At 38.7% G+C, this 22,551-nt stretch overlaps 2 protein-coding genes across 5 annotated transcripts; both read left to right on the forward strand.

Moving 5' to 3' along the window:
- Nucleotides 1-335: 335 nt before the first annotated feature.
- LOC115741436 (transportin MOS14) lies at nt 336-17,037 on the forward strand. Of its 3 annotated transcripts, XM_030675330.2 has the most exons (27): nt 337-756; nt 2,291-2,368; nt 2,504-2,566; nt 2,856-2,903; nt 2,990-3,136; nt 4,282-4,413; nt 4,923-4,963; nt 5,395-5,486; nt 6,229-6,356; nt 7,629-7,704; nt 7,882-8,002; nt 8,089-8,188; nt 9,262-9,343; nt 11,042-11,124; nt 12,022-12,141; nt 12,871-12,922; nt 13,137-13,292; nt 13,448-13,565; nt 13,674-13,755; nt 13,830-13,918; nt 14,009-14,083; nt 14,185-14,239; nt 14,594-14,713; nt 14,797-14,889; nt 14,969-15,114; nt 16,159-16,336; nt 16,441-17,037. In XM_030675330.2, the coding sequence occupies exons 1-27, from the start codon at nt 634-636 to the stop codon at nt 16,720-16,722; spliced, it is 2,880 nt and encodes a 959-aa protein (XP_030531190.1). In that variant the 5' UTR covers nt 337-633; the 3' UTR covers nt 16,723-17,037. The 3 variants fall into 3 exon arrangements, with proteins under 3 accessions (XP_048136812.1, XP_030531190.1, XP_048136811.1); XM_048280855.1 differs by lacking the exons at nt 16,159-16,336; nt 16,441-17,037 and adding an exon at nt 15,267-16,150 and having other exon boundaries at nt 336-756; nt 14,969-15,155; XM_048280854.1 differs by lacking the exons at nt 337-756; nt 2,291-2,368 and having other exon boundaries at nt 2,505-2,566; nt 2,995-3,136.
- Nucleotides 17,038-18,396: 1,359 nt separating this feature from the next.
- On the forward strand, nt 18,397-22,169 carry LOC115741552 (serine/threonine-protein kinase AtPK1/AtPK6-like). 2 transcript variants are annotated; one of them, XR_004015479.2, is made up of 7 exons: nt 18,397-19,274; nt 20,379-20,461; nt 20,548-20,668; nt 20,773-20,946; nt 21,309-21,416; nt 21,503-21,884; nt 22,032-22,169. XR_004015479.2 is itself a non-coding variant. In XM_048280856.1 (6 exons), the coding sequence occupies exons 1-6, from the start codon at nt 18,600-18,602 to the stop codon at nt 21,809-21,811; spliced, it is 1,470 nt and encodes a 489-aa protein (XP_048136813.1). In that variant the 5' UTR covers nt 18,397-18,599; the 3' UTR covers nt 21,812-21,925. The 2 variants fall into 2 exon arrangements, 1 of the variants encoding a protein (XP_048136813.1); XM_048280856.1 differs by lacking the exon at nt 22,032-22,169 and having other exon boundaries at nt 21,503-21,925.
- The last annotated feature ends 382 nt before the right edge of the window (nt 22,170-22,551 follow it).

Genomic DNA, 22,551 nt, shown 5'->3' on the forward strand with positions numbered 1-22,551 from the left:
TTATTTTTCAAAAAACAATGCGACGAATCAAGACAACCTAGTCCAGCTAGAAAAGATCAAACCAAAGAGAGTTCCTTTTTTTTTTTTTTTTGGTCTTAAAAGTTCGGCCCAAGATTTTTGTCTGAAATGGAGCGACTCCGATCCTTCCGTTACCACGATCTCCCGGCTGACGTTGAATGTCAGAAAATGGTGGGACCCAGCTACTTGTGCATATCCGCCCAATGGCGAGACGGTCTTATGTAGTGTCGTTGGCACCCGAATAAAACCAAATCCCAAAAGTACTGAGTTTCAAGGCTCAAAAATCAAATTTTGATCAAGATCAACGATTGAGTGTAAAACCCTCGCCCTCTCTCTCTCTCTCTCTCTCTCTCCTCACCGTCCCTGCCAATCCAACGCTCTAGAAAACGCCCAAAAGCTTCCTCTCTCTCTCTCTAAAAGAGAGGCGCCAAAAACCCTTTTGATCTTGAATATCTCTCTCGATCATCAGAAATTCATCGATTCGTAGATAAGTGTAAAGCCCATAAACCCTAGTCGCAATTCGAAGAGCAGGAGATATCAATCACCCCGTCCCGCCGCGGGGCTGCTGGCAAATTCGAATTGGAGTGACTGGGGCAGAGAGAGCCTTCGAAGCTGATGGAGCTCCAGAACACAGTGAAAGAAGCCCTAAATGCACTGTACCATCATCCCGACGATGGCGTGCGTATGCAAGCCGACCGGTGGCTCCAGGATTTCCAGCACACCATCGACGCCTGGCAGGTATTGAAACGTGGGGGTTAATTCGCTTAGTTGACTGGTGAAATCGAGCGTCGAGAGAAGTTCGAGATTCAGTGCGGTTTTCTTTTTCTTTCTAGTCTTTCGTCATTCGCGGGTTTCTCGGTTGGGATTAGATCAATGGGTTGTGGTCAGATGCTCGAGCTCGCATATGGCTCTCTCGGATTGTTCTGCGGTCTATGGGAGAATCACATAATGTCTAAGTAGTGCTTTGAAGTCTGTTCATTGTATCTGACTATCAACTCCCGCTATACAAGTACAAATGCTTGGATGCCTGCTCCACGTAAGGTGTTGGAAAGAGAACTCAATTCTGGTTTCTGAATTTCAGCATTGTGATTCGTGTAATGGTTTGTTAATAATCAGTCCTTGTAGCTACCCAGATAATTGTGCTGTACTAGGAATCATCGGCTTTGAGAAACAACGAAAGAGTGATAAAGTAGGGACAACCTCACGTTTGGGACTTCCATTTTTTGAAAAACTTATGATTGCGCAAAAGCTTTAATTCTTCTGCGGAACCTTCAATTGGCAGTAGATGCAATTTTGAAGCCTTGGGATTTTACTGAGTATTACAATGAATACAAGTGTTTATCTTCAACTAGTAGCTATTTTCAACTGTCATGCAACCAACTTTAATGAAATACTGCTAAGACTCTCACAGGCTTAGACAACCTGACTACTATCTTCTCGATGTCGCCACGCGTGAAACACACACAAAAATTGCTTGATCCCGCTTCATGATTTGCCATGCACCAAGTCCCTTCCCCTCCGAAACCTTTCTCCAAGAGGGTGTGTGCTGCCGTTGAGAAAATACAAGGACCCCAGTATAATGCATTGACAAAACTAACTGGTGGAACCAAAAATATTCCATTTTCAGCTTGATTTTGTACTGTAGGTTTGGGAGGAAAATGGCATTCTTAGACCTCCATCCACTGACTTTGTGAGAAAGATAGTCATTCACCACTTGGATATTTGTGCATCCAAATTTCAATTTTACAAATCAGATGAAGGTATATAATTGACCTTTTCAACTTCGTTATCAGGCTTCATTTCACTAATTTTCCCCCAACCATCAGCTCATCTAGTTCCTCCTCAGGACTTTGTACCAATGATGGGGCTTCTTGTGACATGGCAATTCAGTTTTTTCTTTCATTTGTGACAGGGAACAAAACAGAATCCTTCAGTTCAGCTCGTAAAAAGTCCAAGTCAGCAGACTCATCAAGTTGCTGACATTTTCTTGGAATTGATAACTTGATGGTCAATGTACGATTGTCATACAGCCAAATCTGACAAACGTAGCTAAGACTCTGACAGACTTCAATAAAATGACTATGAACTAAAATTGGGACATCTAATCATGTGAAAAACGCATGAACTGAATAAATCTGTATGCATACACTAGAGCTTGATCTGCTTCACATGAAAGAGGACTTGTTATTCTTTTGATAAGGGAAAACCACAGTGTGCAGCTAGTTTATAATTGTGGAACTTTAAGTCTTGTTCATTTCTTCTGTCTGCACAGGTGGCTGACAATTTGCTGCATGATCCAACGAGTAATCTAGAAACCTTGATATTTTGTTCGCAGACCCTTCGGAGCAAGGTAATTTACCACACTTCAGACAAGTCATGGATCATGGAATTTTAATTTCATGAGCAATAATGTTAAGAAGGCCAGGCTTCAAATTCTGGGTTGTGACGAGCAGGGACTTCTAATGAATTTTGTGGTTCTCAATAGGTACAACGAGATTTTGAGGAACTTCCTTCTGAAGCATTTCGTCCGCTGAGGGATTCGTTAAATGTAAGTGGATACTGTATAATAAGATCGAATACAAATACTGGTCTAAAATTAGACATTTGAGTAAGTGAAAGTAGTCCAAAAGCTGGAAAAAATGCTTTGGAATTTTAATCTAGAAGTTGGAGAATATTATGCTAGATCAATTAGTGATATATCTTGTGCTATCTGGAGAATTCTTCAGGGTATCATTAGGTACATATGATACCTAAATCAACAAGAACATGTTCAAGTATCGACCACTTAGAACTTTTTCTAATGGATATGGCTATTCTCTTTCCCCCCTGCTACACAGAACTTACTAAAAAGTTTCCACAAGGGCCCTCCCAAAGTTAGAACTCAGGTATTGATTACAAGTCATTCTCACTTGTTTTCTATTAACAGTATGGTATTAAGGGCATTTTGTGCTTAATACTCCTGGCCTTCTAGATTAGTATTGCGGTTGCTGCATTGGCTGTGCATGTCCCTGCTGAAGACTGGGGGGATGGTGGCATCGTGAATTGGTTGAGGGATGAGATGAATTCACGTCCTGAATATGTGCCGGGATTTTTGGAGCTACTCACAGTACTTCCAGAGGTATATATATAACTGTTTGGATACTTTTTTAGTTGAGCTGAGCCTTATTATTCTTTTGCCTTGTTGTAAAAGCTATTTACCTTGATGGTTTCTCTGCTAGAATTATGAAATCATTGGCCATGTGAATAGGATATTGGGATAGTTTAAGCTTTCTAAGAATATAGAAATGTTTGCATGTAACTTGATTGAGGTGTCTTGTCTTCTCCTGTTCTAGCGGCTTTTGTGTTCAGACTTGGAGTTTATACTGTAGAAGGTATTACGTAAATTGATAGAGATGGACTTTCTTTTCCCTTTCTTTACATTTGTAATTGCTGCCATACTCTTCTAGCTCCTCTTTAGTCATGGAATCCCCTAAAGCTTCCTTTTCGCAAACTTTCTTCTGTTATCTGTCCTTATGGCTTACTGTCTAGGATAGTGCAACATATCCAGGTCATATGCCTTGAACAAAAACTTTTGAGTAATCCTTTTTAACATTTGGTTAGTAGAAGGGAGCGTGGGACCTTTATCAGATGAAAGAGACAGATTTTAATTATTCAATCGAAACCTGAAGATTTTTATCTTTACCAGGAGTAACGTTTGATCATTACTCCCTTACAACTCTTGTTGGAAAGATCAGGAGTAGATTGTGCTCTTTTTTCTTTGTGATGCATGTCCTTTAGTAAAATGATTTGAGTTAATTGAAGTGGTCAATCAAAGTGCTTGGATCTCATGTTGATGCACCAAGTTGGATGAATCATAATATTTAGATATCACCAACGTGAAAAATTTGGCAAAACAAATGGGCGTTGCAAGACTTGGACAGCAAAATATTGTTTGTTTGAAATGGAATAATTACTCGAGGACCAAAGACTTCTGTGAAAATATAGGAATGAGCTAAATATGATGTATCCCATCAGATTAGGACTAATTGAAAGTGTTTATATATAATTTATTTTGTCTTTTAGTTATAATCAAGCACATCCCGGTGAACATCCTAGCTATAATCTCACTGCTTTGGTGTAGGTGAGGATCTGATTAGTATCAAGTCCAGAAATTTGCTTTTTTGAATGGAAAGAAGGGCGGAGGAAATTTTCTCCTTTGACATGACTACTCTTCGGGATCTGTCACTTTTATGTCATTTATATGGCGTGTTTAATTCTGCTCAGGAGGTTACAAACTACAAGATAGCCGCTCGTCCAGAAAGGCGCCGACAATTTGAGAAGGAGCTCTCATCTCAAATGGAAGTCGCTCTAAGTATCTTGACAGCTTGTTTGAATGTTAACGAAGTTAGAGAGCAGGTAAGTTACTTTCAACATAATTTCCCTTGTCACAATGTCCTTATTGGGTGTATGCTACACGGTTGAATATGCAATTACCAAGGGTGCTATAAATTGTGCTATATCAGCTAGGTTCGCATGTCCCGTCATCAAGGCATTGTAGCATGCTTCTCAATAGTGATAGTATGGTTAATTTTGTGAGGTTTTATTTTTTACTATAGCAAATCATGTTTTCTAGATGTTATTCGTTCTGAAGTGCAATATGTGAATAGCCAAAAGCAGTTTTTAGATGGTTATAATGTTCAAATGAACGAAGCTTGGTGCCTGGGAAAATGATCTTAGTATGCGGATATTTTTTCTTTGTAAATCCTCCTAAATCACACTACTACATGCACTTTTAATCTTGAGAGCAGAATACTTCATGGTAATTCACAAATCTCTCGGATTCTTGAGTCCCTGCACTTACCTTCTTTGTCCTTGTTTTTATGCATCTAGTCGTTCTCCATGAATTTTATTTCACTGTTGTTCAGGTTCTTGAGGCATTTGCGTCTTGGCTTCGACTAAGGAACGGGTATGCATATCTACTTTGATGGTTGCACGGACACATTTATCCCTGCCCCACTAACTACACTATTGCAATTAAAACATTAATCTGTTGAAACGCACACATGAATAAATATATCCTATATCCGATGCTCGGAAGATATGAGTCCTCCTTGAGCCAGGTCATGGGTCTTAAAGCAGCTATGATGTTTTCTGCAACTCCTAAAGTAGACCTCTTCTATGTGTCTACAGAACCATGGCATCATATGAAAGCATTCCGTTTTGTTCTTGTTCATTATTATATTTCCTTCTGTTGCGCTAAATAATTCTCTTTTTAATTAGTGACAATTTCACGAAATTTCCTCGGTTGGCTCTTGAGCCAATGTATGACTTTTGCTAGCTCTCTGAGTAGGAAAATGTATGTCTTTACTGGTACTTATTGAGTACTCTTTGTTTCAGGCTACCAGGGTTGATGCTTGCGTCTCACCCTTTAGTACTTACTGCTCTCTCAGGCTTGACTTCAGAACTACTTTCAGAGGCATCTGTGAATGGTATTTTGATAAGGAAAAGTCGGAAGTTTGAGATTTTGCTATTGTGTGATTCACTTTCTAGTTATTCAACCTTCTTTACTTGTGGTTTTCTACTTCAACCATTTAGTGTGGGTCTACGCACATGACTGTGTTTTCTTCCTTTTTCCTTCACTCTGTTTTTTTGTTTTCGGTTGGGGGAGAGGGGACCCCGAGATCTTGTGATAATGTTAGTGACTGGTGATTGGATTTGCTAGCACACAGGGGTGAACCTCCTGATTGTCTGATCGTGGATGTGACAACTCAATCGGGTTCAGGTCACGAGAATCTTGGAACAGTTAAATTGCATAAAACAGGAAATTTGAAATGACGAAGTGATCCGTTTTTGGTTTGCTTTAAATATACATGTCATCCTTGATTGTAGACTGCTGTATACTGATGAGAGACAAGCAACCTGAGACCATATAGCTAGGGTTTTTTGTTTTCTTTCCACTGTTTATGCTATGCAATGGGGAAAACCAATATAAAAATTTTAAATTGTATATGGAGTTTCTTCTCATAAGCACAACTATTTCAGATGTCGAGGCTTCTCTATCGTGTTCTTGTACTTGCAATCCCGTTTCTGGAGTACATGTTGTTTAAAAGAGCTTTGACTTCTGGTGATTGAAATTTACTGCTGAAATTTGGTGTTCTGTGGATATTACTCTTAGTTTGTTAGGTTTTTGATTTTAGGTTATGCTTCTTATACATTTTGTCATGCATGCAGTTGTGTCAGAATTGATTCACTTTACGGCAGCAGCAAGTTCTGGTGGGGTTGGTGTACAGATGCCTCTGATTCAAGTTATTGTGCCTCAAGTTATGAGTCTAAAATCACAGCTCAGAGATCCTTCAAAGGTAATAAATCACTGTGCTTCCAAACTGTTACCCTCAGCTGCAGGTTGAGTAACCTTGTTGGCCATGGGTTCTCAGGAAAAGAAAAATGGGCCTATTTCTTCAATAGTGGTAGAAGTCTTATAGATGGCTAACAATTCATAGAACTTATTGATGTGTTTTAATTGATTGACTTGGTGGATCGGTATGCACCCTTTGGCACGCATTAACAAATTTTGCTTGTCATAAGGGGAGAAAGGGTGCTTATGAGCAAGTTGAAACAGTTCTTCAGAGGGTCATTGTTACTATGTTAGTTGTGGACTGTCACTTTTTACGGAGCATATTTTGTCTCTATATATCCCCTTATCTTTTATGATGATTTAGAGTATCTAGTGTTCCTTCGGAGAGACCTGATGTGATGTGCCTACTGTTGACACCTAATTGGGTGGGTTACCACCATCCATTCAGTTGATTTTTGGATGGGGGCTGACTTCTTGTTGTGAGTAGTCACGGAATCAGCTGACATAATAGGGAATGTGTAGAACCATTAGATGTGTTCGTACTGTAATGACAACTGCACCATATGTCTTTTACAGCTTGAATTTTTTGTGCACGTACCCCAATTTTTTTAGACTGTCAAAGGGCCTTTTTAGAGTTCCTATCATATGCTTTCTATAGTTTAAAAAAACTCCGAATAATTTTGTTTATCATCATGTCTTTCCGCCCAATATCTGTAACGAGGGATTGTCTCCATTATCACTGTTCTTGGCTAAAACCAAGTCAATTCACAGGAACATTAGTTTCTTGTCTCAATCTGTGAATTATTCCATAGAACTTTATGTCTCATTAATTGATTATGCTTCTATGTTGACATAGCTTTTACATCACTCATTTTGTTGTAGATATGTTGAAAGTGTATGTTCTTCATTAATTTGCTTAATGCTGAACTTACATGAAATTTCTGGGGGATGTTGGCCTCATTTTGCGGTGATTAACTAATGAAAACTTTGTGATTTGGAGCTTGTGTCGATATATTATAAGGGCCTCTTTTGCTGGTTGAACTAAATGAAGAAAACTAGAAGCAATGAATTAAACAAAAGAAAACAGGAAACGATATATTTACTTGTCTGATCCATTTTGGCTCTTTTAGTTTGTTCTGATTGTTTTAATACAATCTGTTGTATAATTTACCTCCATAACATTCAAATGCTAAATATGGTTCATTTTCTCTTGATATTTAGTCCCAGTTTGCTGCTTCCTGACTGGTGTTTCTTTTGCATGTGTTTCTGCTGTCAGGATGAGGAAGATGTAAAAGCCATCGCTCGTCTCTTCGCTGATATGGGCGATTCCTATGTTGAACTGATTGCAACTGGTCCGTATTTGTGATACATTTATACCTACATGCCATCACTTAAGTGCATTGCTTTTGCTTTCTGCAGGACCTTTGGGAATTGCGTAATTTTTTATGTTTAGCTTGAATAGTATTATTACAAAGTACAAATTCTTGGGTAAATCTGTACTATTTATTTGATACATCTCGCATATTCAGGTTCTGAAGAATCGATGTTAATAGTGCATGCTTTGCTGGAAGTTGCTTCTCACCCTGAATTCGATATTGCGTCAATGACATTCAACTTTTGGCACAATCTTCAGGTTAACTTGACCAGAAGGTGAATCCTTTTGGAGATCTCTTAAATCTTTTTTTATTTATGCAAAGTTTGAAGATTTATTTTCAAGTTACATTTTACTTTAATAGGGACTCTTATGCTTCATTACCAAATGAAGCAACAATTGAAGCTGAAAGAAACCGCAGGCTACATATTTTTCGGTCAGCCTATGAATCACTCGTTTCTCTGGTGAGTCTTCTGGTCAGGATGGTTGGATGTGCCAATCTTTGTCATCAACTTTAGAAGTTTGCTTTAGTCATGGTTCTCCATATTATGGATGTTTTATCCCAAGTCCTCATTTGTGTTGCAAGAAATTATAGCACTGATATTATAAATGCATTGCATTGTGCACTCAAGTTCAATATAGTGTAAAGCGAGGCTTCTCAGGTTTTATTCCTCGTACTCTTTTCACATCCATCATCTGTGTCCTCTCCATATACATGAAGGGCATCAACAACTCTTTCGTTGGCATGTATCAGACTTTCACGTTAAGGCTACTGTTATTCTACTGGTCTTTGTTTGAGGCTATTGTTCTTCTACTGGTCTTTGTTTGAGGGGTATGGGTATTCAGGTGGGTTTGAGGCGCATGCATTCCGCTTTTGTATGTATCTATGTGCACTGGGTGGAAGCCACTGGAACCGGGACAACATGAAGTGATATTCATGGTTGTTCACTTCTTTTTCCGAAAGATTTATTTTTGGTTTCGTCATACTTCTACTAATATGAGATCTATAAATGTCAAGAACAGCTTTCATGTTCTGTGAATCACATAGTATTACATGCAAGAAAGATAATTTCTTGACTGAGTTAGATATACAATTTGTTCTTTCTGGTAAATTTTGCAGCAGGAAATAATCTATTTTCTCCTGTTCTTGGGAGATTTAACAGAGATAATTTACTGACACTTCATGCATCTTCTGGTACTTTTTGGCTTATCATTTTATAAACCAGCCTTCAGGATGCCTATCGAATACTTTCAACCTCCATGGGTGTCTGATAAGATTTGTGAAACTGAAGACTGTTGCCACCTGCTGACATGTGTCCCAATTGTTGTAATTGGAGATGTCTGTCATCATTGTACTTAATTATCACTAGATGTTAAAAAATCATACAAGGCATCTGAAGAAATATTATTTGGTTTAAAGTGTTCGTGACTGACAACTGGCCTGAGCAGAAGAGATGGGCAGTTGGAGACATTGACTTTTCTGCCATATGATGCATTGTCTGAGCAAGTTGTGATATCTTCAATTATTCTTTTGCAGGTTAGCTTTCGGGTTCAGTATCCACATGACTATCAAGACCTCTCACACGAGGACCTCAAGGAATTTAAGCATACTAGATTTGGTAAGCCTAAAACACTCTTGCATGGTTGAGAATGGAACTGTTTCTACTTCTTCCTATAGACGCATGTTGTAAGCTTGCAAGCAGCAGTAAAGATCATCTTCATATTGAATCAGAAGTTATAAGGAAGTAAACCTTATGTCTTGACCGGTATAGTGAGAATCGTGCTTGACTCTTGAAAATATGATTTTACGAGCCAAATCATGGGAATCGTGTCAAATCTCCTGCTTTCAAATAGGTTTTGTATTATGTATGATTGGAGAACCATTCTTTGGAAAAATCCATAAAAATCATGCAGCAGACTGATATCAAGTACGATCACGAGTAAACTCTGTTTGACTTGGTGGACCCCTTTTCTCGCTGCCCAGGTGGTCTCAAATTGGGGTGTTGGGCCTCTTGAATCCCATAAGAAAATTAAAGTAAAGCCAGACAATTAGTCATTTAAGTTTTTTTTTGGTAAAAAATTAGTCATCTAAGTTAAACGACGGGTTTCACCCTTTCACTAATGCCTTGGCTTAAAAACAGTAAAATCGATAAAACAGAAAGTTCTCTTATGGTTATGTTTTAGGTTCTTTAGCGGAAGAAAGAGCTCTCTTCTTTGTGTCTCTTTGTCCGTTGTTCAACGTTTCAAGAACTTGAGCAAAGCAGAAGCTAACAAAATTATACTAGCTCAAGTACAAAGGAGCATGGTGTATGAAGTTTGTTTTATTTATCTCCCGAATTTGTTAAAGTTATGTTATGAGGAAATGGAGAGGTTGGATTTGTCAGGAGAGTTTGCTGAAGTCAGAGAAAATATATATCTTTCCTATTCATTTTTGACATAATCTTATCTTCTTCTTTTTTACCTTCAGATTCTATTAAAACTTCTTTTCTCTTTCTCCTAACTCAGTTTACATCTTAATTTACTGCTGAGTTTGTTTATGCTTGACATTAACTTACAAGTATTTGTCAAATGGTTTTAAATATCTTAGCTCTTTAGTGGCATTTTTCTGATTTGAACTTGAAGAATTAAGTGATATATGATGTCATGGTTTCTTTTTTGTGTACCTTGGCATGGTTAGTGGAGCTGATTCTATGAGAGTGGTATCATTTATTTTGTTTCTATTGATCAAACTTTGTTTGGAGCTTTGTGATCAATATGTATGGTGACATATAACATATCCAATCACTACTTATAAAATTTGTAAAATCGACAATCCCATTATAAAGGGCCCTCACTGATCCTAGTTGAACAAGCGAGATTTGACTACCTTGGTCTCAACTTAAGATTGCTTTTAATTCAAGAATAGTCATTAGTGTTAATTGCATTTGCTGCATTCGATGATTTTGTGGGCTTATTCTCTCTATGTGTCTCTTTATACCAGTGTTTTCGCTACTATCATGTCTGCTTATCATGTCAAAGCCTATTCGTTATCTCTTGACATCTTTTTTTCAGTTTCTTTCCTCACTTTGCCTTTGGCCATTTGCTTTTAACTACCTACTGCTCAAATCTATAAACTATGTGTCTGTAAGAACAGCTTCCTTTGATGTAACTTTAGTTGCCGTAAGTATAACATGTGGAAAGAGACTCTGCAGTAAGTGAGATGAAAAATGGCTGCAAAAGTACGTTCTTCCTTGAAATGAATACTGTTTCCTGTAAATCTGCATCATAACCCACGGCCTTGCACCCGCTGTTCCTACTGAAATTCTGGTTTTTATTAGCTGTTGCGGATGTATTGATCGATGCAGCATCAGTTTTGGGTGGTGACACTACTCTGAAGATTCTCTATGTAAAGCTCATGGAGGTGTGTACATAATATAATAACTATCTGTTCGCTTCCATACTGTCAGTTGATTTGTACCTCATTGTGTCAAATTGAATTTTTTGTCTTTCGGGGGGGGCTTACACAAGTACTGTCCTTTATCTGGAGATGCTGGCCTTACATTCGAATTTCCTTGAACTTATTCAGCCCTTGATCCGTCATATCTGCTTAAATCTCAATGATGTTTTAAATATTTTTCCTTGCTCACATCAGAAGTGTAAGACTATTTGCTGGAGAATTAATTGTGGAAATGTCCCTAAGCTACTAAAAGTTGCAGGCATTTATTAGAAACTCTATATGCTTCAAATGATGCCATTGACATTCCTCAACCCACGTTACTTCCATAATTAGCAAATTGGCTATGTTACTTTTGCTATTGGAGTGTCTGGAATTTCTCAAGTATTAGATATTTATTATGCTGATTTTTGCCAGACACACAAAACCTTGACACATTGTAGGACTAGACTCAACAAGAATATTGATCCGTTTTTTATGCAAGCATCACATGATTTTTGGCACTAGGATTACTCTCTACCTTTTATTTGGTTGGCCTATATAGTTGTGACTTGTATAGGTCATAGGTCCCTATGTTTTGATTTTCTAGCAAGTTACCTTGTATTACTTTTTCTTATTCCAGCAGCGTCTTAATTTGTGCCAACTTTTGAGTTGCTGGTTCCTTTTTATATGCTCAAGAAATGAACTCTCAGTAGTTTCTTTAGTTGTGATGATGTGCTTTTCTTGGTGTAGTGTTTTTAATTGTTCAGTCTGGTAACCAATTTTTCCACTAAGAAAGCCTGTAATCAACAGTTTAAGAGCATGTGTGAAATGGGTCTTTGAGAATACTTGGTGGACTTCACAATTACTCTTTCGTTGTTGAAGGCTGTAGCATGTTGTCCAAATGGTGAGCAGAGCCAATGGCGTCCAGCAGAGGCTGCTTTATTTTGCATCCATGCGATATCGAATTATGTTTCAGTTGATGAAGCAGAAGTTATGCCCTCGGTATGAATGCTTTCTGATTTTCTTCTCTCCCCTAAAAAAAACTCCAATAAAAAAAGGCAGTCCTTATATCTTGACTGAGCTCAAGCTGTTATTCTTGCTGTCATGGTTAAGCTGAAAGATTGCGCACTCTCTTTTGGTTAGTATAAATAAAAGCAGAGCTGGTTCTCTGCTTCATGAGTTAATTGGCATTGAGCGAGCCTATCATCTGGAGATTTGTAATCTTTCCTAATAATATACAGACTTCTGTTCAGCAAGCTCCTTCCATAGAGCTTGACTGACGTTATCTCATAAATATTATGCTTGTTTATTTGCTGTCTCTACTACTCATGGTATCCTAGGTTTCTGGCATACCATAATTCACCTGAAAAGCCGAGGAGTGAAAATGGAAAAGGCTGATATTTTGGTACTTTAAAAGCAAATTCGGGAAGAAGGAAAGGACAGTGATCTTAATGGCTGGAACAAGATATCAGTGGACTTCACAGATCCAATTCTCCTCGTTGTCATCAGTCATCAATGAGGATATCTGTACTGGTGACAATAAGGAGGGGTTTGTGGCTTGGTAGATGCATATGTGGAACTTTGAGATATAGTCTGTTTCCCTCAAATGGGATGACAGTTTTTATATACTATTCGTCTATCAGCCTTTCCATCTTTTTTATCTTGGCTCAAATTTTCTTTGGCTTTTCTATATGACTGCTCTTAATATGTGCCTTTGTTTGCTATACTCAGATTATGGCTTTGCTGCCAAAGCTTCCTCAGCAGCCAGAACTCCTTCAAACTGGTAATTTATTGTTAAGAGTTCGTCAATTTCCTCTTTTGTCTGTGATGTGGAAATTGGAGTATGGGCGTATATAAATTGCTTTGGGCTATAAATGGTAGTTGAGGGTCTTACGTAGCTGTTGAAGGGTGGATTTGGACTATGCTCGCCCTGGATCTAATAATAGAGGTTTTTTTTTTTTGGCTGAGTCGTGTCATGTATTGCTTAAATGTTTCAGTGTGCTTGACAATTGGAGCTTATTCAAAATGGCTTGATGCTGCGTCAAGTGGACACTCTATATTGCCTCTGGTCATAGATATTCTTCTGAGTGGAATGGGCACATCTGAAGATTCTGCCGCAGCTGCAGCTCTTGCATTCAGGCATCTCTGTGATGGTACGGTGCTTCTTACACTGTCAGGCTCATTAATGTTGGGTTTTATGTCTCAGTTGTATACCATACTCTCTCTCTCTCTCTCTCTGGATTTTATTCTACACCCCCTTTTGCCTAGATATTGCATGATTAATTAAGGATATCTGTACTGGTTATAGATTGTCGAAGAAAGCTCTGTGGATGTTTGGATGGCCTTTTTCATGTATATCATAGAGCAGTTAGTGGTGAATTCAAAGTCTCTGCGGATGACTCGTTGCATTTAGTTGAGGCGTTAAGGTACGCTGGTTGATTGAGAACATTTTAGTTGTTAATTTTGGTTTGTGGCGTAAACTTCTGTTTGGTTTCCTCATAATGATGTCTGGTCATTAATATCCTGTCCTTCAGTGTTGTCATAACAGAGCTTCCTCCTGATCATGCAAAGAAAGCTTTAGAAGCATTATGCCTGCCTGTTGTTACACATTTACAGGTCGGTTCCTTTCTGGTCTATTTGATTAGTTGGCCATAAAGAGTATTCTCAGCTTCATAAATTTTGAACTCCAGGAGATCATAAACCAGGGTCCAGAAGTAGTTGAGAAGAAACATGCTCGTGATTTAACTGTCCATATTGATCGGTTTGCCTACATTTTTAGGTTGGTCATGAATTATGGAATAAATAATTTTCTTCCCTGTTATTTCTGCTCATGTTTCTTTCTCATCCCTTATAACTTGATGGAAACCAGATATGTGAATCATCCTGAAGCTGTGGCAGATGCTATTCAGAGGCTCTGGCCAATTCTCAAAGCAATCTTTGATCTGTGAGTATGCATAAATCTCTATTTTGAATAGATTCATCTGTGGATAGTTAGTGGTTCACCACCTTCGTTTGTTTTCAAGTGCTTTTGATGATTTGCTGCAGTCGTGCTTGGGACATGCGAACGATGGAATCTCTTTGCCGTGCTTGTAAATACGCTGTGAGTGTGCTAAACTATTCCGCACTGGACTTGTGGGTGTTTATTGTTTCTGTCCATCCCTTAATAAATTCTGGTAAACAAATTATGGATACACATTTTGCCCACCGTCCTTAGCTTTGCCTTTTACTCATCTAAAACTAGAAGTGGATCACTGCAACAGACCGGAAGGATTAGAGGATATGACTTTGCAGTGCCTTGAGTTCGCTTGCTTAAATTGCCATATTTGCGTTAATAATCATGTGGTCATTGCATGTGTGTGTACTAGATAAAATGTTCCACTTTTATGTGGTAGATAAGAGTTCCTGTAAATGCTGGGTGCAAAATTATTTTTTCACCATCATTTGTCTTTCTCAGGTTAGAACTTCTAAGAGGTTCATGGGGATCACAATAGGTGTGATGCTGGAAGAAATACAAGGGCTATATAAACAGCATCATCAGCCTTGTTTTCTCTATCTGTCTAGTGAAGTTATTAAGGTACACTTGCACTCTAAGCTGTGATTTGCATCATATTTATATGTGCATATATGCTTACATATGCAATAATCATTTGGATGCAGATTTTTGGTTCCGATCCTTCATGTTCAACCTATTTAAAAAATTTGATTGAAGTGCTTTTTAAGCAGACGACGTGCCTTCTCCCCAACATCAAGGTGTGGGTCGAATGAGCAATAAACTATATTTCTTTTTGCAGATAAGCTTGCTGACACATTTAAATCCTTCATTTTTCAGGAGTTCACTGCTAGACCAGATATAGCCGATGATTGCTTTTTATTAGCATCAAGATGCATTCGCTATTGTCCGCAGTTATTCATACCATCAGATGTATTTCCTTCCTTGGTTGATTGTTCATTGATGGGGATTACTGTTCAACACAGGTTTGGCTTTCTCTCTCTCTCTCTCTCTCTCTCTCTCTCTAATTATGGAAGCACTATGCCTTTGTAATGAGCAATATTTCGCACAAGTGCAAACTTCCGAGGGAGAGGAGAAAGGCAAATTCTACCTTTGGGCTCAGTACGCTTCTCCTTTTCTCTCTAATTATGGAAGCACTATGTGCCTTGTAATGAGCAATGTTTAGCACAAGTGCAAACTTCCAAGGGGGAGGAGAAGAGCAAATTCTGCCGGCTCAGTGCGCTGCTCCTTTTCTCTTTCACTCCAATATCCATTTTGAAAAAAGTTTCTTGTAAAGTAAGCCTATGTACATTGGACCTAAAGTGGTCCGACCCTTTCCTGGTCCCTGCTCATAGTGGGACCTTCGCGCCCTAGGCTTCCTTTTTCGGTTGTCCTCATAGTCTAGGAACTAATTTCCTGGGGAACTTCTTGATCTCCCCACTGCTTCTGAAAGCGTGCAATATCATATTTGGCACTCTAATTGCTGTCGCCGTTTTCTGGTTTCAATCATGTGAGTGATGTCGTCATTTTTCAATTGAAGCCAAAAATGCTAGTCTCACTGGGGATAAATCTGTAAAACTGCTTCTTCCACGTTATTATACCACTTGAGAGCATGAAAACTCTCTCTCTCTCTCTCTCTCTCACGAAACATTTATCAGCCTGTAAATTCACAAGGTGTATGTGGTGTTTGGGTTTTATCAGTTCAATACCGGTTGAATGTGGTTGGACCATGTTGACTTGACTCAAAGACGTTAAATACCAAATTACTGAAATTATGTGAAAATGAAAGAGATGATTCATAAGATTGATTTAAGAAACTCCCCACAAGGGGAGCCTCTGGAGCATCTTATGCTCCATATAAGTTTGGAAAGAGGATATAATCATTTTCTCATCGTGTGCATTTTGAACACAATGTTTGTTGCTGATCATCCACGATCGTGCATTTTTGTTGTGAAATTCTTTATTAGTGTCTATTGAGAAGGTAAGCTGCTTCTGAACTATGATTATTTGTCAATTTTGTTTCCTTGTAGGGAGGCCTCGAAATCGATATTGGGCTTCTTAACTGATATATTTGATTTAGCTCAATCTCCCATGGATAAGCAATACGTATCCATCAGGGATAGTGTGATCATTCCACGAGGAGCATGCATTACAAGAATTTTGGTGGCCTCATTAACCGGTGCTCTCCCGAGCTCTAGATTAGAAACTGTAAGAACTAGTTCTTTCAATCACTTCGAAGTTTTAGCGCATCAAGTTATACCTTGAAAATGAGAACCGAGATTGTGCATTTCCTCTGATCCCGCTTTTTCCAGGTAGCATATGCACTGTTATCATTAACACGAGCATACGGAGTTCAAGCATTGGAGTGGGCCAAGAACAGCATTTCGTTAATTCCATCAACAGCTGTAACAGACGTGGAGTGCGCACGGTTCCTTCAATCATTATCTGACGCGGCATTGGGGACCGACATCAATGCCCTGATGGTTCCCATCGATGAGCTATCCGACGTCTGCCGAAGAAACAGGACGGTTCAAGAGATCGTGCAAGGAGCCCTGAGACCGCTCGAGTTGAACCTGGTGCCTGTATCACAGTAAGGCTGGTCAACACGTTGTGGCCATTTTGATTAGGCCGCTTCTGTCGTATCAGTCGGTTTGTGTATAAGGTGTTATAATTTTCTTTCGCTTGGTGCTTTTGAGTTCCCATTCTCCGATTTTTTAGGAGATTGTCGCCCCCCTCGAATGTTTTTCGGATGGGATAGACTGCGTGATCTGTTGTATTTCTAATGAGGATGGTTGAGTGGTTTTCGGTTCTTTGATTTGTCCATTTTTGGGGTATAATTATTTGTATAGAGGATTGTAATTCCTTTCTGTGCGACATTTTACAATGAAAAAGAAAATTAGAAGTTGAAAGATCAGGGTGCCCTTTTTTCTCTAATCTTGACATGTGCTCTGGGAATTCTGCTGGAGGAAGCGTTGACTTTTCTGGGGGTGGGCATTGCGTTGACTTTTTAACTTTCGAGAACATGAAATCAGAGGAAGTGGATGACTTGATGTGGAAGAAGAAAGGAAAAGATGCTCGCAAAATTTTTCTTTTCTGTGATACTCCATTTGTATTGTAAAAAATTGATATATTTTGTTAAATGGTTGCTTATATTGTTCATAAAAATGTTAAGACAAAATGAAAATACTTTTAATTATGTCATGAAATATGAGTTATCGAAAAAATATTTTTCAAATCATTCCTTTATTATCTAAATAAATGGAACTTAATTTGTTTTTCCGCAAAAAAGTTTGATTTCGAAAATATTTTCTTAAAAATAAATAGTTATATCTATTTAAAAAATTAGTTAATAAAAAATATTTTCATCGTTCGGGGTAATTTTTGTCTAAACCGTTTCATGGATAATAAGAATTTTTTTATCAGTTTATTTTTATAAGCAATAGAAGTAATTATTTTTAAAAAATTATTTTTTAAATTATAAATTTTTCGCCAAACAAACACACCACGAGGCAACTTAATTAATGTATGAGTGTTTTTCAACTTGTGAATTTTTGTAAACGTTTTTGGACAATCCAATTTTTTAAGATAATTGCTTATATTGTACATAAAAATATTGAGACAAATTGTTTACAAAAGGAAAATACTTTTAATTATGTCATGCAATATAAGTTATTGAAAATATATTTTTCAAATTATTCCTTTATTCGCTAAATAAATAGAGCTTAATCTGTCTTTTTTTTTTCACGAAAAAGTATGATTTTGAAAATATTTTCTAAAAAACAAATGGCTATATCTATTTAAAAAAATATTTTCATTATTAGCGGTAACTTATGTCTAAACTGTTTCATGGATAATAAGAATTTTTTTGATCCATTTATTTTAATGTGCAATGCAAGCGATTATTTTTTTAAAAAGCACTTTTTGATTTAGGAGTTTTTTGCGAAACAAATGCATCACGAGATAACTTAATTAATTTGTGATTGTTTCTTAACTTGTGAATTTTTGTAAACGTTTTTGGACAATTCGATTCTGAGTTTAGTCTTCTGACATGTAAGCCTTTTTTTTTTGTCGGAGAAATATAACCCATGCTTTTTTTTTTCGGTCAAAAAATGTAAGCTATGTTAATTTCCCTAAAAGGTAAATAGCTTTTTTGTCTTTTTCAATTGACTTCTCCTCCTCCTCCTCCTTCTTCCTCCTCCTGCGTATTTCACTGGCGGGTTTGATCCACGCTCGCTGTGAAAAGGCGCGCGCTATAGCAGCCTCCCCACTCCCAACTTTCCCCCGAATTTCGACTTTCTCTCTCAATCGACAGTCGCCATCGTTGCGAGATCTCTCTCTCTTTCTCTCTCTAACAATGTAATCCGACTTCTCTCAGCCTGCCTCGAAGCAACTTCTTGGCTGGCTGTCGATCATCTCGACCGCTCAGCCGACTCAACTCGACGCAGCTCCGGCGGTGGCCGGGGGCTCGAAGATGGTGCCCACCGCCTCCCCGAAGAAGCCCTTGTACTCCATCCTGACCCATAACCTCGCCAAGCTCACTATCCCGCCGTCCTCGTCCTCCGCTCCTCTGTCCTCTTCCCCCTCTCAAGACTTTGATTTCTCCGAGGTCTTTGGTCCTATCACTCCCCACCCTCTCCACCCTAACCCTAATCCTTCGTCCTCCACTTCTTCCAATTTGCACCCGCCGGTTATTCAGAACCGGTCCCACTCCTTCGTCGGCCCATCCCCTCGATATGCCCACTCCAGGTCTCTCCCTTTCATAGACTCTTCTGAAGATGAAGGAGATGAAGATGATGATGATGATGATGATGATGAAAAGGGAGGGATTTTGACTGGGAATGAACGAGAAAGCTCGGATACTGGTGGCGTGGATGGAAAAGAAATCGTGAAGAGTGGTGCTAAGATCGGGCCAGGGGATTTCGAGATACTGCGAGTGGTGGGGAAGGGTGCTTTCGGGAAGGTTTTTCAGGTGAGGAAGAAGGGTGGGCACGGCGAGGACAGCAAGGGCGATGGGCTATACGCAATGAAAGTCATGAGGAAAGAGACGATCATAAAGAAGAATCACGTGGATTATATGAAGGCCGAGAGGGACATTCTCGCCAAAGTTGTGCACCCCTTTGTGGTTCCTCTCCGATATTCTTTCCAGGTGCTGTACTTTGTTTCCAGATGGAGAGCACTTTTCTTGGACTTTTGTTGTGGATAGATTGTGCGTTGTAGAGGGTTATTTAGCTGTTTAAGGATAGTTAACTATTTTGCTAATTGGATTATGAAGACTTCTTTAGTTTTTCTTGGATGCAAAGCGAGATTCCCTCCGCTTAAGAGTAGTTAACTTTTTAGCTTGACTGCCTCTCATTAATGGTTCAAGGTATCTGCATTTTGTGGAGTTGTTGAAACAAGTATGAAATTATTAGACCAATAAATAGAGCAGCATAATTTTCCTTTGCCATGCAATACTCGAAGTGCTTATGAATACTTTAAAGTAGATACAGGCGTTTCATTTTTAGCAGGCTGCAACTGTCAAAAATTGATGCTTTTGGTGACCATGAATTTGCCCATTTTTTTCCATGGTTGGAGCTGATTGGCCTCAATCACGAGACCATGATCAATCGTATCGCGTCTCCCTTAAACTCGGGCATCTTGTATCCCGAGCAAGGGATGCGTCTCGATTCGACACAACAAATAGTGTCGGTTTGCCGAGAGCGGCATCAATGCCCAACCAATTATTGTACGGATGGCCAATCCCATCGTCGGACATCTTCCACATGGTATTCCTTTCATCAATTGATTAGAGCGCAAACTCTCTAACACTAGTCACACGACCCCGTTGTATCTTCCATCGCATGATATGGCAATGGAATATGATATTCCACATGATATTCCTAATGCTTCTCCTAGTATTATGAAGTTGATATCTGTGACTTCATGGAATAGGGAAATGTCAGACCATGACACAATTATGGCAATCAGCATTCTTCCCAATGAGTTGCTTGGGCTTAGTTGGACCAAAAATTATTACATAAATACCTGCCGGTCGTAGAAAAGCACGATGAGAAGAGGACAATCCTTTCGTTGAGTCGGTGCTTAGAGTATAATTTGCTTTTGAAGCTCGGTTTTCAACTTTGAAACATGAATTTGCTTTGGAGAATTGTTAGCCATAGAATCTCTATTTTAGGCTTCGATCAATTTATTCATCGTTATCTCTTTTAGATTGTGACACATTTTCTCTTCTCTTCCTTTGTCCACTTGACAGACCAAGTCGAAGCTTTATTTGATCCTGGACTTCATAAACGGAGGGCATCTCTTCTTTCATCTTTACCGACAAGGGATATTTAGGTATCTCGTGACTTGAACTCTGGAATCACTTTCTAATGTGGTTAGTTTCCAGTTTTTCTAACTAATTAGTCTTGTGTGAGTGCCAGTGAGGATCAGGCGCGGTTTTATACTGCTGAGATAGTATCTGCTGTTTCACATCTTCACAAATGCGGAATTGTTCACCGGGATCTTAAACCTGAAAATATTCTCATGGATGCGGATGGACATGTAATGCCACATAACTATGTTGTTCGACAGAAATATGCATTCTACACATGATTCTGGTTTTGTACATTGTTCAAATCGGCATTCAATATCTGTTCTTCAAACAGGTAATGCTTACTGACTTCGGTCTAGCAAAGGAAATTGACGAGTCAAGCAGATCAAATTCAATGTGTGGAACCACCGAATACATGGCTCCTGAAATTCTGCTTTCTAAAGGCCACAATAAAGATGCAGATTGGTGGAGCGTTGGGATACTTCTATATGAAATGTTAAATGGACAGGTAATGCTCTGTGCGTCTTGGATGGTTCATTCTACCAGTGACCTAATTCAGTCTACCCTAACATATCCCAGGCATATCTTGCTTTCAGTTATTCTCGTATCTAGGGCGGTCAGTCCACCTTTTTCAGCTGTGATTCCTCGAATCTCAGATGAAACTGGTCATTTTTTAATGCATTGGCTAGCACGATAAGCGTTGATTTGGCCATAGTTTAGGTAGAAAAGGTAGAAGTTAACTTGACAACACTTTTCTTTCCCACTTTCTGCATTTCACTGGGTTGGTAATGACTTAAGACATTCAGTATACAAATCTACTGCCTATGATCACTTGTTTCCGGAATTACGTTGTTTGTATAATTTTTGCAGCCACCATTTACGCACGCAAATAGGCGGAAGCTTCAGCAGAGAATTATCAATGAGAAAATTAAACTTCCACCACGCTTGACTAGTGAAGCTCATTCTTTGCTCAAAGGAGTAAGCATGTGTTCAATGTGAGCTTTATGTTTTTTATTGTGCAAACTAACAGATAATTAGAATTGGTTGTTTCCTCTTCTTTGCAGCTGCTACAGAAGGAACCATCTAAAAGATTCGGAAGTGGACCAAAAGGTGGAGAAGAGATTAAAGGTCACAAATGGTTCCGATCAATCAACTGGAAAAAATTGGAGGCTCGAGAGGTGCAACCAAATTTCAAGCCGGATGTTTCTGGAAAAGATTGTATAGCCAACTTTGATAGATGCTGGACTGCAATGCCTCCAGATGACTCACCTGCGCCAACACCTACTGCAGGTGAACATTTTCAGGGTTATACCTACATTCCCCCTAATCCTTGGCTTTCATCCAGTTCTGTGGAAGGGAAACACCCACCGTAGCAGTAGTGGAAGTGGAAATAAGCTACTGTAAGTTTGCATTAGTTGAGGGAATTAGAGATAACCACAGTTTAACATTGCTTGATTTAAGTATATTCTCACCGAGTTGCTTTGTTCGATGTTTTTGAACTGTAGCTACTTGTACCCTGCTGTATTTCTTTATATTTCTTTATATTTGGAAGTTTGCATTAGTTGAGGGAATTAGAGATAACCTCAGTTTAACATTGCTTGATTTAAGTATATTCTCACTGAGTTGCTTTGTTCGATGTTTTTGAACTGTAGCTACTTGTACCCTGCTGTATTTCTTTATATTTTTAGTAGTTTAGGGACATCCCTTTAGTAATCAAATCTGCTTCTTCAATTCTATCTTTTTTTATTAGTGCTGCTTCATTTGTTGGTGTTGCCTATATAAAGTAAGGCTTATTTCGTACATGAGATGTAGCTTCCTGTACTCTCCATCATTCCGCTGCCAATCAAGAACCTGCCGGCTGCACCATTGTATTTCGTTGTTATTTACTTATTTAAGACCCAAATTGTTGTTGACTGCCAATGCTAAAAGCTTGTTCCTGTAATTCAAAGTAACCCATTGTCAGATTCATATTTAAGCCCACTGTTGAAGTTCACCCAACAGTTTCCTGTTGTTTTTTTCTTTCTAAAGTAATTCAAACGAAAAGAGCAGTTGATTTTGAGCTGTCCCTGGGGCTGCTCTAGCTTGGGTCAACAGTTTGGCAATGTGAGAGGCC

This window comes from Rhodamnia argentea, chromosome 6 (assembly GCF_020921035.1).
Source record: "Rhodamnia argentea isolate NSW1041297 chromosome 6, ASM2092103v1, whole genome shotgun sequence".
In the NCBI taxonomy this organism is placed as follows: Eukaryota; Viridiplantae; Streptophyta; class Magnoliopsida; order Myrtales; family Myrtaceae; genus Rhodamnia; species Rhodamnia argentea.